At 40.1% G+C, this 19002-nt stretch overlaps 1 protein-coding gene across 1 annotated transcript in view; it reads right to left on the reverse strand.

The window, feature by feature from the left end:
• Window positions 1–19002, reverse strand: part of insra (insulin receptor a) — an 83497-nt gene that overhangs the window by 20096 nt on the left and 44399 nt on the right. The window contains exons 4-8 of the mRNA XM_074688051.1: window positions 11664–11803; window positions 7235–7379; window positions 6677–6891; window positions 4184–4310; window positions 3581–3834 (exon numbers count right to left, since the gene is read on the reverse strand). Of these exons, the coding sequence (XP_074544152.1) occupies window positions 3581–3834; window positions 4184–4310; window positions 6677–6891; window positions 7235–7379; window positions 11664–11803 (881 nt within the window). The remainder of the gene's footprint in view (window positions 1–3580; window positions 3835–4183; window positions 4311–6676; window positions 6892–7234; window positions 7380–11663; window positions 11804–19002) is intronic.

The following is a 19002-nucleotide window of genomic DNA, read 5'->3' on the forward strand; positions in this document are numbered from 1 at the left end:
TGAGGGGTGATATTTGTTTTTTAAAATGCCCGGCTACGTGTGTAAAAGGCCTTTGTTCTGGTGTTGTTCAACATATTTGTCCTACTGTGGGGTACACGAAATGTCCATTCCCATGTAAATCATGCACAGGATGACTGCAGACTCACTGTTACAAAACAAAAATACAAGGTGACGCATGGTTTTCTGTTCTTGAAACAATCCTTCTTTGTGAAAATTGATCAGCAGCACTAATGCACAAAGCATATTAAACATGAGTCAGCGCGTGATTCCCTGGATACGACTCTGACAAGGTCACAGTTTTCGTTACTGGTGAGAACGAACAAGTCTTGAAATGAATTTGGCTGCTGCACAGTCACAGTTGCACAGCAGATGTTTTTCTGTATCTGATTGTGCGTCTCAGTTTGGTGGTTGATCTTTAGTTTGCTACGGCCAGCTGAGAACAAAAGTATCTCCCCGTGTTGCAAACCAAAATGAGGTTACCAGCTCGTGTGGCACAGACAGCGGCTGGCATCGCCGTTTATCAGACCGTCTGATCGTCGTCTTTTAAGTAGACGGATGAATCAGCTTTTCGAGTAAGAAGCGACGAAAGAGACACTCTTCGCCGCCTGAGGTGAAGCAGAAGTCATGAGAAGAGTGTCAAAAGTATAATTGAACAAAGATTTAAGTGTTGACATTTAGAGTTCATGAGAAGAGCACGGATGAGGAGAACAGATAAGAGGAGGGAGCGGCGTGTGAGGATGTCAGACTGAGCCCTGAGGAGCCACAGATATCTGAGTGTCTTTGTCACAGGGTGATTATGATGTCCCTGTTTCGTCACGTCGCCGCACACTGGTCCGACTGCATTGTCAGACTAAGCTTCATCAGCAGCGGCGTATCGGTAATGACGGCTTTGCCCTTCTGGAGAGGTTTGACACAGACCAGGAGCCCTGAGCGGCACCAGACGGGTAGAAAACAAGCCTCCCTCCTGGTGACTCGCTCGTCGACTGATGCGCCTCGCCTGTTTTTTGTGAGCGGAGGGTGTCGTGTTTGATGCGGTTTATCAGGACGGAAATGCAGATTGAGCAAAAAGGAAGCCAGTTAGACAGGACACGGCGACTGCAATGTGCCCAAACTGCACACGGCACACTCTGTGGGTGTCGGGGAGTAATTAAGTAGGAAGAGATTTATGATCTCTGCGTGACAGACACCTTGCACGAGGCGGCGCCCTGTTGGTCAGAGGCCCCCCAGCCGAGCTGTCCCATCTGTCTTCCTCTTCCCTGTTCCTGTGCCAAGGACAGTTTGGCAGCAGGAAGACTGACAGACACCACACTGAATCCACCCGTCAATGATAGTAACACCTTCAGAAATGAGGGTTTAAAACACGCCTAATGTAGCTAAACTTTACCACAGGAGAGGGAAGAAGGCTCCACTGGTGCAGTAAAACACACACCTGTAACCACCTGCTCCTTATCGCCAGAGTTTGAAAAATCAAATATAGAAAAACAGACACCAAAGAGAAGATAATAGTTGTTTTGATTTGGAAAATGTTACATTTTACATATTTTACATATTTGCATAAATCTTAACGGTGTATAGCCACCCCTTAGGTTGGCTTTTCTGTAGCACTGTTTATGGAGAAGTTCAGGCCTCTGTGCACATTTGTTTCCCCATTTTGTGGGTTTTTCTGGGATAAAGACTCAGTTTCCCATGAGCACCATCACCAACTGTTGTGAAGTCATGACTTTCGCATTTGCGTTTGTTTTGGACAGGATAATTTTCTTCGTTCGAGGCAACTTTTTCCAGGATGCAAAGTGACATGGTATTTGTAAATCTTTGTTAACTAAGATCCAAGAAACAGTTTTCTTCAGGATAAAAAAAAGACAGATCTCTCTTCTCTACGGTGGCTGGTGAGTGTCAGACCATTTGCAAAAGGAAAAAAAAGACACAAACTAAAAATACAAATGCAAACTCCAAAACAGAAATGGATGGTTATCATGGTTATTAAGTTGTGAAAGGGGCGCAGATGGCCTAGCAGACTAGGTTGCATCCTATGAGGTTCCCCCCTATAGCGGGTGGCCTGGGTTTGAACCCAGTCTGTGTCCTTTTTCCCCACTTTCACCCTGTTTCTTGCTCTTTCCACTGTCCTGTCCTCTCTGATTAAAGGCATGAAAAAGTCTAAAAGAAAAAAAACATTCAAAAAAATTTGTGTTGTGTTTGGTTGTTTTTTTCCTTTGCAAAACATTTTTGATTTTTTTAATGTCTGACACCTACCAGCCACTGTACATCTCATTTCCTGGCCAGCATAGTGTCATCAAAGGGACTATGTGCCAAAAATGGATTTGTTTTCAACCCACTATAGATACTGAAAAAAAGCATTCAGAAACTTAACATTCCTCACATCTGTCTATAAAGCCTGCCGCCACTTAACTTCACCTCCTACAACATCAACAGCCCACCAACTTTGCTTTTACCTGTGGCTAACCTCAGGTTTAACAGCCCTGGTAATAAACTAAATCTAAATCGGAAGTAAATACAGATTCATGGATGGCTTTATTTAACTGCCAATATGTCAGCTTGGTATACATGCTTGGATATGCAGCATAACAAGCAACATCAGAAATTCACATTTTTAAAACATTTGCAAAGTTTAGAAATTTCAATAATTTTTGGAAAATTTTGGCATATTTTTTCAATAAAAAAGATAAAAACTTTTTTCCCTTTTAACATTTTTTCCCATTTTTTTTATTGATTTTTCAGTATTTGCAGACTAATTAAAAACATTTAAAAAAGACATCACATGCACATTTTTATAAATAGAAAAAAAATATCTAAGCTTGTAAAAAAAAAATTTCACTAGATTTTAACTATGTATGGATTTAAGTTTTTTTCTTAAAATATTTTTTTCATTTTTCAAATTTCTTTTTTCCTTTTTTGAAAAATTTTCACCCATTTTTTTATCCATTCTTCAATATTTGCAGACATATTAAAATATTTACATAATGGACATCACATGCCCAATTTAATGAATAAAAAATATCTAAACTTGTATAGAAAATTATTCACTAGATTTTAACTATGTATAGATTTTAGGTATTTTTTAAATATTTTTTCTTTTTTTTATTTATTTTTTTCCTTTTTTTATTTTCCCCCCCCTTTTTTTATATTCATTCTTCAATATTTGCAGATTTATCAAAATGTTTTAAATTTTCATGAATCAAAAAAAGAATCTAAACTCGTATAGAAAATTATTAACTAGATCTTAACTGCGTATAGAATTTTGTGTATTTTTTACGGCTACTGAATGACTTTTACCCAGGGGAGCTCAGGTAAAATGGCTCCTTTGAAAGTAAAGGTTGCAGACCCCTGATCTAGAGGGTCTGTTGAAAAGAAGTACCTGGAACCTATTGTGCTACTGTCATTAAACTATGTCAAACCTTTCTTATTGAAATAAAAAAAAACTTAGATTGCAAAAAAACCAGAGAAGAATGTGCTTTTGTTGGAGTTAACAAGTGAACTCAGACCCTTTTGAGATCAAACAACATTACGGTGTTGTTTTTTCATCAATCAGACAGAACAAGACTCAGATCTGTGTCGGTCTTACTGGTGGCGTTGGTGCGGATGTAGATGATGTTGCTCTTGGCTCCGTGGACCTGGTGTTCGTCGGAGGCTGAGAGCTGAGTTTTCACCATGATGGCGTACTGCGTCCAGGGCTTCAGCGGCAGGATGAGATGACCTGGCTCAAACTGCTCTTTGTCTCCGTCAGTGGCTCGACGGGGCGGGTCAACATCAGCGATCACCCAGCTGTTGGAGCCGCAGGCATCCTGTCCATCAAACTCTGTTACGTTCTGGAAAGGTCTGTTATGGGGCAAAAACGATAACACACAGGAGGAAAAGGTGTAATATTTGGGTGTATGTTGTGTTTCAGAGGAGAGAGGATATTGAGTTTCACTTTGATTTGTTGCAGTTATTTATCACTGTGTTTATTTGACAGGTCTGTGGAGGAAAGGGTCCGAACAATAACACAAGGTCCCATTTATCAAACTTATCTGATCACAAATCAGCCTGAAGCAGATAATCACATCACAGTTATCCACAAGATCTCTCTACGTTTCTGCTCAGTCCCTCATATCCATAACAGCTTCAAAAACATTTGTCTGGTAGAGATCCAGTCTGACCGTCACCGTGGAGATGAAGATAAACTTACGCTTCTTTGTAGAGCACCATGAAGCCCAGCAGGTCTCTGAAGTCTGGAGGCCAGAAGGCTTCCCACTTCACCATAATTTTATCGCTCCCAGTTCGGATCTGAGTGAACTTCAACACATGGTTCTCACCTGTGAAAAGACATTCATCAAATCAGAGCAGCAATAAAAGCAGGAAAGTTCAAAGTAAGATGTTCAGTCTGGTACAGGGAGATATATCACTGTTTGTGTTTTTCTGATAGAATCAAGTTTCTGACTCTGAGCCAAAGTGTCAGCGTCGATGGCTTTTACCGGAACACTGAAGTTGATTTGTTTGCACTTCATCTTGACCTGAAGTCTTTCAGGTAATGGATTACAGTCTAACACCACATGAGACCAGACAGGTTTTGGGACGTGTAGAGGCTGTCTGGCACATTAAGCCTGATTTACTCCCAGTAACACAAACAGGTGTGCTTTATTTTTCCAACTTACGCAGATTTTGGTCAAATTCTGACAACGAAGGAAGGCGATGCAGACAAACAGAGTAGATACAAAAATTAAAGCTTTGTTTTTCTGCTGTCAGAGAAAGTTTGAAGCAGTAAGCATCCTGTTTCGTAGTCAGTGTGGTGCCTCCTTTTTGACCTTATTAGTCAACAGAAAAGCCTACCTTCATCATCTGAGAGAATCAATCTGCTCAGACACACATCACGTCCCTGACCTTCAAATCTGTCTGGGGTTAACAACCCAAAAAGAAATGATGGAAAGCTAAACTGAAACCAGAGAGGAGTTTGAAACAAAGTGACCTAAAGACAGGGAGCAAGTCCTGGTGGACTCAGGTCCACTAGACCGGGGGTCTGCAACCTTAACTTTCATAAGAGCAATTCTGCCTCAGCTCACCTTGATTTAAGACATTCTGGAGCCGCAGAATCTACTTTATCTTCACAATAAAAACTAAGAAGTGTATTAAATTCTATACAAAGTTAAAATTAGGGATGGGCGAGTACCGAATACTAGGTATCGGTATCTGACCAATACCAGACTTTTTTCAAGGTATCGGTACTCGTGAAGGCTGCAGATACCAGCAGCAGATACTACAGGTAAAAAAATCTTATGTTGAGCAAGTCCTCCTCACCACTAGTTGCTGCTGATTGCTTCAGTTTAACAAATATGCGTCAGATTCTGTTCAGACAACATGAATGAAGCAGGGAAAGTTAACAGTTAAACGATTTTATAGATGTGTTTTATATATTCAAAAGTACTAGTAGTATCGGGGAGTACTCAAGAGGAAGTACTCGTACTGGTATCGGTCTGAAAAAAAGTGGTATCAAACATCCCCAGTTAAAATCTAGTAAATAATTATCAAAACAAGAGGTTATTTTAAAAAGTATCAAATTCTTCATGTGAATTCTTGTTTTTTTTATTTTTTGATAAATTTACAAAAATATCAGAAAATTGCAAAATTTCAAAAAATTGCAAAATTTCAAAAAACTGCAAAAATATAAAAATTAAATTGCTAAATTTTGTAAAAATTGCAAAAAAAAAAAAAAAATTTTCAAAATGTAAAATTTTTGTCAAAACCTGGCAAAAATTGCACAAAATTTCAAATGTTTTCCTACATTTTCTTAAGATTTCTAGTTTGTAAAAATGTCAATTTTTAAATGTTAAAAATTTTGAAAAAAAATATTTACTAACAGGCCAAAATTTCTGAAAGAACACTTGAATTTTTTAACGTATAATGATAATTTTGCTTAATTCATCATTTTTTGTTGTTTGCAAATGTCTTGCCACATAACAAATATGTATATTAAACCAGCAAGCTGACAGTTTAATATATCCACATTGAATAATAATATTTATTTTCTTCTAGATTTGTCTTTTTGTAGATTTAGTTTTCTTGCTTACTTGAAGTTAGCCACAGCTGCATGGAAAGTTGGTGGGCTGTTGATGTTGAAGGAGGCGAAGTGGAGCGGTGGCAGGTTTTATTGACAGATGTGATGCATATTTAGTTCCACAAAATGTTAATGATTTTATTAAATGTCATGTCTTTAATCATTAATACCCTCTGTAAGAAAAATAAAAATTCTTTACTTCAGTAATTTTTTTAAAGCTACAAGGAGCCACTACAAAGCAGTCAACGAGCCAAAGGTTGCAGACCTCTGCACTAGACAACAAATCCCTCTTTCATGATCTTCTGCTACCTGAAATCATCCCCTTTATTTTTGTTTTTGTTAACCTCACTGAACTCATTCCTACACCGTGTCTCTGAATCCATAATGAGATGGAAAAGACTCAAACAGCTCCTCACTGTTTATCACCGTGTTCCTGTGTTTAAGAGTTATCTGTGCTTCACTCTGTTTGTTGTTCCCAGTAAAACTTCAGCAAACACAGAGAGACGGGAAATGACCATCATAACAATAACTATGGCGATGTTTGCGTCCGTACCAGACGGGACTCTGTGCTTCCTGTTACCTTAGTAACTCCCACAACAACCCTCACGTCTCCAAAGCTCAGGTTCTTACATGAGGCCTGGTCTCCGTTGGTCTTGGAGGCGATGTCGTTTTTGATTTGCCGGTCTTTGGTCCCCGTCACCTCCTCCATCTTGCGGATCTCGGACATGCAGAGTTTGGAGTTGTAGTGGAAAAACATGCGCCCCTGCAGGATGGTCAGCTTGTGTTTGGACCAGTCCCAGAGCTGCCGCAGGTTCTGGTTGTCCAGAGCATAGAAGGAGTAATTCCTGGAAAAGATGACAAGAACAGATCTTTCATAAATGTATGATATTTGACCAAGCATGTTATTAAAAAGCTCCTTGAGTTACAAAAGCAGAAAGCAATTTCAGCATGGTTAGCCTACAATTAGCATCATAAGGCTATCTTTTTTCACTTGAACTGTAAGTGTAGTCCATTGTGCTCCAAGCGTCTTCCTCCTCGTCTGTAAGAAGCCTCACATATGATTTTGGAAAGTCTAACCAAAAGCAGTCACCACAGAGAGACATTTTCAAAAGGTCAGTCCTTCCGCTTTTAACTCATAATTACAGGAGGAGGCTCTGACATGGCGAGGATGAGAAGTCGGAGTCTCACCCGATTTCCTGCTCCTCTCCCCGAATAACATGGAGTTTACGGAAAAACGACAGGGAGACGAGGGCGTAGGAGCGCCGCACTTTCAGGTAGCCAGTGATCTCCTCCAGCTGGCCCAGGCTGGCCTCCAGCTCGGCGGCGATGTTGTCTGCAGGGAAGAAAAGGACACAAGCTTTAAAGGGACCTCTGATTCAAAATCTCTGAAACTGCATGAGTGTTTTTTCTTTTTAGTATCGTATATTTTTCCCTTTATATCAACCCACTGTATGTGGCTTTCAGACAAAATCATTGAATCCCTCCCATCTTTCACTTGCACCGCGTATGTTCTTTTTTTTAAACTTAACTTTAAAGGGGACATATCATGCTTGTTTCTCCTTTTCACTATGCCAGACTAGGATGCCTGTAAAGCATTTCTGCCCTCAGTGCAAGTCATTTAGTTCCTTCACTGCCCCACAATAGCGTTCTCAATATCCTCATTTTAGGCCATTCTGAAGATCTCATTGAAACGCTCCATTTGGAGAATGACCTCCAGTAACCTCGCAACGTCACAGCCCTTTGTGCTCTGATTGGTCAGTTCTATCAGAGGGGCGGAGGGGGTAGAGCCAGGGGGTGGTTTTTGCAGCATTGCAGTATTTACAAAATCGCCACATTGAATGGGGCAGACTGAGCGAGTTTGCTGTTTGCCAAAACTTCACCGTAAGGCATTGATAGCACTAATAAAATGGCAGAGTGTAGGATACGTCCTTTTGTATTGGACCCCGAGTCAGACCCGGACGGTTCTGCAGCTCAGGAGGAAGAAAATCCACCTGGACACAGATCATCTCAGGACGCTTCAGTGTGGTGAGTCAAACCGGTACTGTAACATGTATAGTTTATGCGTGGAAATATAGGCAGACTTCACCAATAAACTATTTCTATAACAGGGCTCCATCCTGCTCCTTCACTTTTCTCTTTCTGTTTTATCCATCATGCTGAAAGTGTAGTCTAAAGATCGCCTCTACCGTCAGTTCCTCACTATGTTATTACCGCAGCATTATTGTGGTCCAGGTTCACAGTGCATGTCAGAACAAGCATGCAAATATCACAGTCTCACAAGTATAACCACGTCTGCTAAAACTACAGTGTTTTAACTGCTAATTCACCATGTAAAGCCGAGCTGCTCAGCAGAGCAGAGTCCCTGCATCCAGCATCTGAGAGGGGATACTCGGCTCTTGGTGGGTGTATCCCTCGGTGGCGGTTGTGTGACTAACTGACATCACAGAGGAGGAGCTGCTTTATCAGATTACTCCAATAAAAAGAAAGGATCCTCGTGTCGTCACGACGGCCGAAATCTTGAAGCCAAATGGCAATGAACTATTTTCAGAGGCATCAAATCTCGTTGTATGATATCAGAAAAAATACAATATCTCATTTTTTGAAAATTCAGGGGGTGAAAGGTCTTGTTTTCAATTTTATTGTATTAAATCAGGCATCAGCATGATATGTCCCCTTTAAAGAAAAGACAAACTCATGAGGTTGCAGATAGACAGGTAGGGAGCAATGTTGACATCATGAAGACAGGAAATGAAAAGAAGCTCGGTCACATTGGAGTATGAAGGTCAATGATCCCTTTATGTTGTAGTTAACCTTCAAAACCCTGCATGATCCATGACTATGATTCCTGTAAAGCCTGCTTCATTTGAGGGAGGGGTGAGTCCTTCACTCATTCATAAACTAAAGTCCACTGTTGGCCTGAAGGACATAAAGCAGTCAACAACCTCTAAGTTACATTTTGTCAGTTTTATAGCTGCAGATTTCATAAGTTTCCTACACTTCCTGCACTATCAGTTATAATTTCATCTTTATACAAACATGCATGATTTCTTTCCTCCCTTCTTTGTGTCAGAACTATTATAAGCACGTTACACGTGTTACAGCTGCAACATGATGACGCACGTCTGACGTTAATTTACTGGAGGGCTGTTGACATGGAGGACGCTGCAGCGCCCACTGAGACCCAAAGACCTGCCACTCGAATCGAATCATCAATCAGAAACGTTTAAAAGGTGTGGGAACATTAAATGAAACACCTCCAATCAGTCAGAAAAGCCTCCTGTCTCTATCTTTAATCTCACACTTTCTCAGTATGAAGATGTCAATCATATATAAAACATGACTTCCTGCTCCTGCTCGTCTTTGGCTCCAGCTGAAGCTCGTATATAAAGTAGATTGAACTCCCACATTAGGTAAGAAGGAGAGGAAGGTGTGGGATATGGATGCGTTTAAATGTTCAATAGATGTGTCCAGTTTTATTTCCAACTTGCCAAAATTTTCTAGACAGGTTGAGGTCCAGACTTGGGAGCGTCGGTCCATCACTTTCACTGTTCCTTTTTGTAGGAAAATGACCTAAATCTGCTTGTAACGGCTCTATTCTGTGTTGTATAGAGCAAAATAATGACTTTGTTGATATTTCATTTGTTTTAGGGTGTTACAAACAGCTCACATCTGTCTCCTCTTCGGTCCCCCCTCCCTCTGCCTGCCACGCAGGAGTGTCCGGGGTGTCATCAGCACTCAGGTGATTTAGAGGAGACAGAGGGGAGAAACGCTCCTTCTTCTCCACCAGTGAACGACACACCTTCCTTGCAGTTATTGTACTCTTTTGATTTCTGATGATTAACCTTTATTTTTTCCCTTTGGTTGTTCCCTCCCTACACGTCAGTTGCCGGGAGTTTTGTTGTTGTAGTTTGTTGTTTTAGTTTGGGCTGGAGATCTCCAGTAGTTCAGTTATCGTATTTTCTTTTGATCCTAGGATTTGATGGGTGCGATGGTCCAAAGTGTGGCTGGCCCAGTACCTTCCCACTTTTTGATTATTTCTGCTAGGGTCTCCAGTCAATTTTTGTTTTCCTTATTATATTGATTTGATTGTTGATTTAATTCATTACAACTCCATCAAATTGTCTTGAATTGTAACTTTTGTTGGGATTTCCGGGGGTCGAGCTCTGTCAAGCTAGGTGGATACAGGGGACCCTAACATAGGTACAGTATAGCCGCGTTTCCACCAAGCAGTCCGGGTCGGTTCAGTATGGTTTGGCACGGTTTGGTACAGTTAAGCCTGATCCTGTTTGCATTTCTACAGCGAACTGCCCTCCCATGGTAGGCGGCGTGTAAGCCGGATGCCGGAAGCCGCAGCTGTTAAACAATTGTGTGACGCCGTAGCAGCTTACTCGCTAATAAATCCAACAAAGAAGAAAAACATGACACAGTAAACAAAGAGCACAGATGGAAGACATGCAGCGTTTCGTCCTCTCTGTGATTGTCATGTAGCTCTTTGATACAAAGTGCAATCAAGCTTCGTTTCAGAGAAGTCTGTGTGCCGCCAGGAGAAATGCAGCTGCTGTCGGGGTAAGTGACGATTCTTTTGACCAATCAACGGTCTGCAGTGTTGTAGCTCCACCTTCCGAGAGCGGATTGGTTCAGTCTGGCACCCATACGAAAGGGTCGCAAAAAGTGGGACGGCTCGTCTCGGTTTTTGGGGATCTGTCCCATGATAAGTCAGTTGAAACGCTGCAAAAAGCGCGCCGTACACACCGAGACACACCGAACGCGGTGGAATCGCGGCTCAAGATAGTAAAGGGGTTAGTATGATAACAAATCAAAAATATGCTTCAAACCTATATTAGATGTTTGTTTATATGTGTAGTTTGAATTTCTGCTGTCATTATATTATTGTATATGACATTTCTACCATTTTAACCAATTAAAGATTCTGTCTTATTATCTTGTCAAATAGTGAAAAATCTATGTTTTCTCTCTATTTTTTGATCATTTGGTTTAAAATCATTTAAAATTTTATTTTTGCAGTGTAGTAGACTGACGAAATCGAATTCATAGTTACTTTTTTGCACAATATCAGATTTTTTTGTATGAGAAACACTGGTTACACCAACTGAGATTTATCAGTTACAACAACTGACCTCATCTTTCACCCTTTATTTGTTTTCACTGGTATTTTCATGACCAATTCAATTAAAACAAGAGAATAAATGTGTTACTCCGACCTTTCTTACATTATTAAAGCTCACCAAAAAAACAACAAAAGCTCTTAATTACCATGCAACATGAAAATAACTGATGCAGCGTTCTAAAATCTTTTTGCATTGCATCAGTTATGTTATCACTCATTTTTTTTAAGTGTTTATTTTCAGGAACAAATGCACATTGCTTCATTAGATATGTAAAGTAGATGTCATATTTTGCAACCCCCGTCCACAGATAAGCTTTCACTGCTATCAATGCACACCTCAATAAATCTGAAATCATGAAGAAACAATGTGTCATCTCGTTTGCCTTTTGATATTTATGGCGTGAGACTTAAACTGTCTTATCATTTGATCAAACTTTCTGTGCTGCTCTGCTGTTATCTGAGTGAGCCAAACAAACCGCAGTCACTCACTTCCTCCCCGCAGGTTGATAACCAGACTCCCGTTGAGAACAGTGCAGCCGCGCAGAGCCTGAGCCGCCATCACCGAGTCCACGACTTGCAGACCCATACACACCTTAGGACAGAGCCCGGCACAGGGGGTGCAGTTGAGTCTGTGGAGCAGAGAAAAAACACACATCAGGAAAAAAAAAACGTCAGGAGAAAAACAGATGTGTAAAGGGTGACAGCGTGGGCGGACGTCTCAAATTCATGTCAGAACAAAATCTGTAACCTCAGCCTGCATGAACTGATTTTTTAAAGTGCAAACAAGTCGTCAACACAACATGGACTTATCACATTTTCAGTGGTTTGGCACGGTGTTGCCTGGTTACACATCCAGCAGTTCAAGAGCAGAATTAGCATGCACTCGGAGTCGTGTTGTGGCCGCTTGAAGAATTCAAATCCAACGCTCACTCCTCAGGATGAATGTGAATCTTTCGCAGATAAAATAAAGCACGGGAAAGAGGGTTTAGCTAACTTTTGTTTTGTGCTGACAGAAAATGAACTGACCCCAACCTTTCACCTCAACAAGTGAGTCAAACAACCTGGCTTTCATAATGTTTTCATAACAAGTCTCTCCTCATAACAGGTTTATGGTTACGGCTTTGTGTGCCAACCTTATTAACCCATTTCCTCAAAAGCCATCTGTGCAATCCCCACTCTCATAACGCAGCAAGTGCAAACTTTGATGACTTAAACCCAAAGCACACAGCAACCTCTGCATCCCGCCGCGGAGAGAGCAGCGGACGTCTTTTATCAGAGACACATGCTGCGGCAGAAATTATTTATAATTTCTTTGAAGGATTCAAATTGAGGGAACTGAGGCATGACGGGACAATGATGGGCTGTCGGCGCCCGGGCATGTTAAAAACTTTTTCCTGGCTGCTTTATGAGGCCGTGTTTGGCAACAGCTGAGTAAGCTGGCAGGACAATTGCGGAGAAAAGAGGCATTTCTTTCTGTGATGGCAAAACAAAGGCAGCTCGTGGCAGCTTAAGTGCAACAGGTGTCATGTCACAGAGGCTGCACACCTTTTTGTTTTGCAAATCCTTTTTCTTTGTTTACTTCAGGCTTCTTCAGTAATCACGTGTCTTTAGACCTTTCTGAGTCAGAGTGTGTGCAGGCGTTTAACAGACTTTTGAACCCAATAACAAAGACTTGAAATAACTTCCTGATCTGGTCTTATCAGGCTCAAAAGTTCCAGCTCATCATCTGTATAAACTAAGAAATCTCTGCTCCTCTGTCACTAAGCTCTCCAGCTGCAGAGAGGACAATCTGCTTCCTGTTTGCTCAGACACACACATCTCCAGTGTTCAGGAGTGGTCACATGATTTCAGACGTGTTTAAATATTCATGACCACTTGGCCAGACTTTCCATTTTCATTTAACAACAACAAAATAAATCAACTTGTCATAAATTGGACACGAAAAAGGGAAAATCTGCCAAAGAGAGTCTGAGAGAAGATTTTCAAGCATTGTGTCTTCATTTTGACCTTCTTCCCCTTTTGTAGCGCCACATCTGCGCTTTCACGAAGCACTCCACTTATCCAGCACTTTTATTTCCACAGCTTAGTTTTAAAGCCAGAGACTGAGGCAAGAGAGGCCAAACACAAGAGCTGGGCCCTGAAGGGAGCAGAGAGGCAGTCAGAGTTTAACAGAAAACAAAAAAGGCTGAGACAGGAGAGCACCAGGGTTCACCACAGGTGAAGAGGAGCTTAAAGATGGAGATTAGAGGGATTATTGGTCTAAATACCTGGCAAGAAGTGATCAAATTAACATACTGAGGCTCCTAAGTTTATTGAGCATTAGTCCGAGAGCTGTTGGGCATCAAACAATTACACTTACATTTACAAAACACCGTCAAATAAATGCACAGAGACATGAAACTATATAAGACCGTATCTGAGAGCAGTCAGGTTTTTGGTTCTCACTAATGTGGTGCAAAAACTTTATCAGCTTCTTTGAAACTTCCTCTAATTTCTCAACTGTCATGCTCGACTTACTTAAATTCTCTGCCTGTGTTTGCAACATTAGTGTCCTATCCTTTGTCACTCATGTCAGATGAGATTTATGTTTGTGTTTTTTTATTTCAAATGTCATCAAACAGCCCTTGTTTGATTTTGTTTTTGATTTTTTTTTGATTTTTGATGTTATTCATTTATTTCTTTAACACAGTTTATAAAGTTTTATATCATTTGTTGCACTGTCCCTTTAAAAACCCTTTAACACTCAAGTGTCAGGTCCACCTGGACTTTTTTTGTCATAGAAACGACGCCCAGAAAGCTTATCTTTTCTTCTTTCAGGTACTGTTTGAATTTTTTTTGCTTGCCCAGGTAGTTGAAGAGTTACGGTAATCAGAATGACGAGTAGACGTTGCCGGTGATTGAAATATTCTTGCACGTAGATTCCTAAACTATACCATAATACCCTGGACATCTCTGTAAAGCTTTTAGTTTCTTCTTTAAGATGTCATCTGAATTTTCTGGCAGGCCCAAATGGTTGAGGGGTAAAATCATAGGTTCTGAATCAGGTCGAGAAGGACCGGACTGATTTACGGCACCAGTCTCTATGACAACACCACATTAGCTGACGAAGTTTAGAAGTGTAGAAGATTAAGTTTTTCTGTGCTTTTTGGGATTAGTTTTGTGTTGACAGTGGACACGAGAGCCCAATTGCCGGCTACTACTTTACTTTACGAACTGACAGTTTGCTTGTTGTTACGTTAGCCTACGGATGTCGTATCACCGGGCTGCTAGTAGCGCTACATAGCCGGCTACTGATGTACGGTACAAACTCACTTTTTTTCTTGTTGTCACGCTTCAAACAACAGTGCACCGTATCTGTACTGATAGATACCTTACCTAGTTGCGTTGTATCCGGTAAAAAGTTGATTTGAATAAAGAAAACTTGTTCCAAAACAAACACACCCCTGGTTAAAAGTCGCCTCTTTACGACAGTGAGCGCGAGACGGAAGTTGTCGAGAGCGCCGGTAGAGCGCTACAGAGACGTTAGAGTTTAATTTCTGATTATTTTACAGCTGTAACGTTTGGAAGAATGTAACAACATGTTTGCACCTCCGCACAAACTCTCAGGAAAATACTAGACATAGTTTTAGCATCTTATGAAGACGCGTTAAGCTGAAGCCTGTTGCAGACAAACAGCAGAGGAGTGAGATCAATAAATCACCTGGTTCATATGTTTTTAAAAGTCCAGAAATTAAGAAATTTAAGAAGGAGCTCCCAATCCCAATGACAGACGTCCATAAAATTATCAGTAAAATCATCAGAATGCACCACCAAACGCCTCCTCTGAAATATGATGATTCAGAACCTTCTGATTCAAAACACCTTATGCTGTTTGTTTCTGCTGTTTGTGTTGAGCAATCCTAAAAAACATGATCAAGATTTAGAAGAGGCTACATTAGAGAAAAAACTCAGATACATCCCAAATAAATAAGTCGAGAATGTTTTCTAACAAATATTAGCCTCAGAAAGCTGCACAGCTTGAAACAATTTTTAAACCCACAATAAATCAAGATTACCAGAGCTCCAAAATTTAGAACATGTTGTGTAATTTGTCGACTTTTAATTTGTTTTCTTGACTGCAAACAAACCAAGACAATCTTAAAGGGCATTTCACCCTCGTCTGTTGTAGTATAGAGCTCGATCTGTTCACAGAGAATCACACCAAAGACCGGAGCAGCCCTGCAGCCATTTTTCCCTGTGGTCACAGCTGTGAGGACAGACAGCCAGACGGACCCTCTGCTGAGAGATGAGGCCCTGCACCACGGGGCACCGACAGTATTCTGAATGCCCCTCAGACTACCTCTGTGTTTTCCCGGTCAGCTGGACAGATATCTTGTAACAAAAGACAACAAGTGTCGATGGATCCAGCTGCGTTTTCAACCCCTGCCCGAGCAGAGCCATTAGAGCTGCGCTGGGTGTCTGTGCTCCCAGGCACACCCACACCAATCAACACCCCTGTCACTGTCTGTGGAGGTGTGGAAGAGGGAGGCAGCGGAGGTCAGCACTACACCCTTCTTTATCGAGGAGGATGGGTGGTCAGACACAGCTACATACAAACTATGCATGCGTCCAGAAGAGAAGAGACGTCCAACTGTCTGCCTGTAGCTCACACACCGCAATGCAGAGGTTGTGAAGAACCATCAATTTTGTGCAGCATGTATGCGACAAAAAAAAAAATGCAGCACATTTCAGAGATGTGCCAGCCTTCCTACTGAGCAGCACTGCTTTGACCCAGCTGTCTGCAGTCTCACATGTGCACACACTGAAAAGAGGTGTGTGTGTGTGTGTGTATGCATACTGAGGGCTGTGGAAGCTCAGCAGGAGGACCTTTAGTTCCTGCTCTGTGATAGAAACAGAGATGAGACTGAACCAAGGCCAGAATTCCTCTTCCACAGATATAAAAATCACTGACTGTAAAAGTTTGATTTCCTTTTCATTTGATCGAAGTATGAAGCTGTTATTGTTGTGTTTTCACTGTTGTAACAATTGTTGAAAACATTTTATACCAGGTTACAACTTCTCTTAATTCTACATTTATCTATAATATGATTTTGGTGTAAACCAGTGAAGCTAGTATGAATGAAAAAGCAGCTCTGCTTAGTCACCCACTGCTCCACACAGCTCTGATTTCATGTGAATGAAGCTGAGGCAGCTCTTCATTTTACTGCACCCTGTTTTCCTCCACTGCACCTGCAGCTCTGGAAACATCCGATTCACAGCAGACAGTTTTCATCCTCAGGTTTGCCTAATGATGGTGATTTATCACAGCTCTTTGTCATTAAAGCACCATTAAACAGTAAGACAGACACCTGTTAGAGATGCTGTTTGTCCTGTTCAGGTCCTGATCTGGGAAATCTTGGGGTTACGGACCATGTGTTTGTTAGAGCATTCATGGATAGATAGTAAAATAAAGGATTATTTTAGGATTAGCTACATGTTGAGTTGATGCTTTGATGTTAGAGTTGTTCTGTTAAGATTTTTTGAAGTCATCTTTTCCGAAAACTCTGCAGACATAAGCACATTTCTGGTGGGTTAAAGTAGTAAAAAATATTTTCTGAACCAATGAATGCTTTGTTTTTGAAGAAAATCCTACTAAGTGATTCTGTCCAGTCTTACAAGTTTGTCAGGTTAGTGAAAAAACAATTAGTTTAATTTATTAATCATAATAAATCACACAAATGTATTTTTTCTCTTTTTAAAAGATTGTGTTGCATGTTAACTTTTCAAACTGCATGATGTTAGTGTTGATTCACAACCTCTCTCAATCTAATCATCTGTCCCTTTGTTCCCATTAATAACACACATGTACCTATAGTTTTTTCTTAAAATGAGGGCGTTTGATGTTGACTTTATGCTATTTTCAAGCAACTATGTGTGTGAGTGATGTTTGCAATTTACAAGTAAGTCATATATGTTCTGTAATTTCATGTTTGGGTAAATTCTTTTGTTTGAGCATAGTAAAGAATTTTAAAGCAGAGTTTAAGGACAGACAAAGTGCTCAGCAGATGCACAGGAACTCCTGCAAAATACCGAACTGAGGACCTAGAAAAGAATGAAAAGCAACCATTAAGGATATAGTTTGCACTTTGTAAAAAATTTTCAGTTTTTATGGCATCTTAATGCTCCACAAATCTGCTCAAGAATTAAAGGATCATTTCAAGAACTAACTAGAGTCTATCGTTGTGAAGAGAGTAACAATGCGTTTTCGGTGTTATGGATTTCATCTTATTCAAATTGTCATATATTGTGTAACAAAGCAACCAGAAGTGTGAAATAATATCAATATAGCAATGTATCACGATACTTTGACTTGTGATGAAACATCCATAAGTCAACTCTTAATATCCTTATTTTTGTTAAATAAAAATTCATATTTTAGGTGAGTTGGAAGTGCAACACATCTTCCACACCTCCACTGTGGCAGATGGCGCCGAAGAGCTACTCAACTATATGTTGCCCATAAACTGTGTAATATAATGTAATCTCAAAGTTTATTCAAAATGTTTTTTCCTAAACTTGATGTTATGGGTTTAGATGCCGTGAACGTCAATGTTTTCTTTCTACTCTTGGGTCAGTTAATTTAAAACAGGGGTGGCCTATCTATCTGTCTGTCTATCTATCTATCTATCTATCTATCTATCTATCTATCTATCTATCTATCTATCGTCTATCTATGTACCTATCTATCTGTCTATCTATCTATCTATCTATCTATCTATCTATCTATCTATCTATCTATCTATCTATCTATCTATCTATCTCTCTGTCTATCGTCTATCTATGTACCTATCTATCTGTCTATCTATCTATCTATCTGTCTATCTGTCTATCGTCTATCTATCTATCTATCTATCTATCTATCTATCTATCTATCTATCTATCTATCTGTCTATCGTCTATCTGTCTACCTATCTATCTATCTATCTGTCTATCTATCTATCTATCTATCTATCTATCTATCTATCTATCTATCTATCTATCTATCTATCTATCTATCTATCTATCTATCTGTCTATCTAGATAGCTATGACCAAATGAGCCATTGAGAGGTGCACATGTAGAGAAAAGAAACTGAAACTTAAGTATAAATCTCATCACCCAAGTATTGATCAATACTGATCCCAACGTTGGCATCAACATATTGAGATTTTAGATTGATCAGCACACCACTATTCATAACAATATATAGATCTATATATATATTTTCAAGAAATGGATCGAAGCTGCACACTGGAAGGCAAAGAGCCACATGTGGCTCGCAAGCCACAGGTTGGCCACCCCTGATTTAAAATCATTTTAAGTTTAATTTTTACAGTGTAGTAGACTGATAAAATAATAATCATAGTCATGTTTTGTGCAAAATTAGATTTTTTTATCAGTAACCCCAACTGATCAGGTCTTTCACCCAATAACGTTTTTGCAACATTAGTTTAATGTCACAGTAGTTTAAGTGACAAACTTGACACATTATGTTTTCAAGTCAAGTTTACGTATGAAACACTTCATCTGACTTTCTTTCAAACACAATAAAATAAAAAAGCGGTTTTCAAATAGTTAAGTGTGTAGAATATTGCAATATATCACAATATCGTGATATTATTGTATTGTGAGGTTCTTGCCATTACTCACCACTAAAAGCAACTAAGTCTTTGGAAACAGGTTTGTTTCAAATCGCACAAGTTTGATTTCTCCCTCATGATTCAGCTCTCACAGCAGGTGAGCTTCATGTGTGTGTGTGTGAGTGTGTGAGTGTGTGTATCTTATAAAAAACAATCAATAAAACATGGTA

The sequence above is a fragment of the Halichoeres trimaculatus genome, unplaced genomic scaffold (assembly GCF_033239565.1).
Source record: "Halichoeres trimaculatus isolate MK-OKI-2021-1 unplaced genomic scaffold, fHalTri1.1 fHalTri1_scaffold_15, whole genome shotgun sequence".
Classification (NCBI taxonomy): Eukaryota; Metazoa; Chordata; class Actinopteri; order Labriformes; family Labridae; genus Halichoeres; species Halichoeres trimaculatus.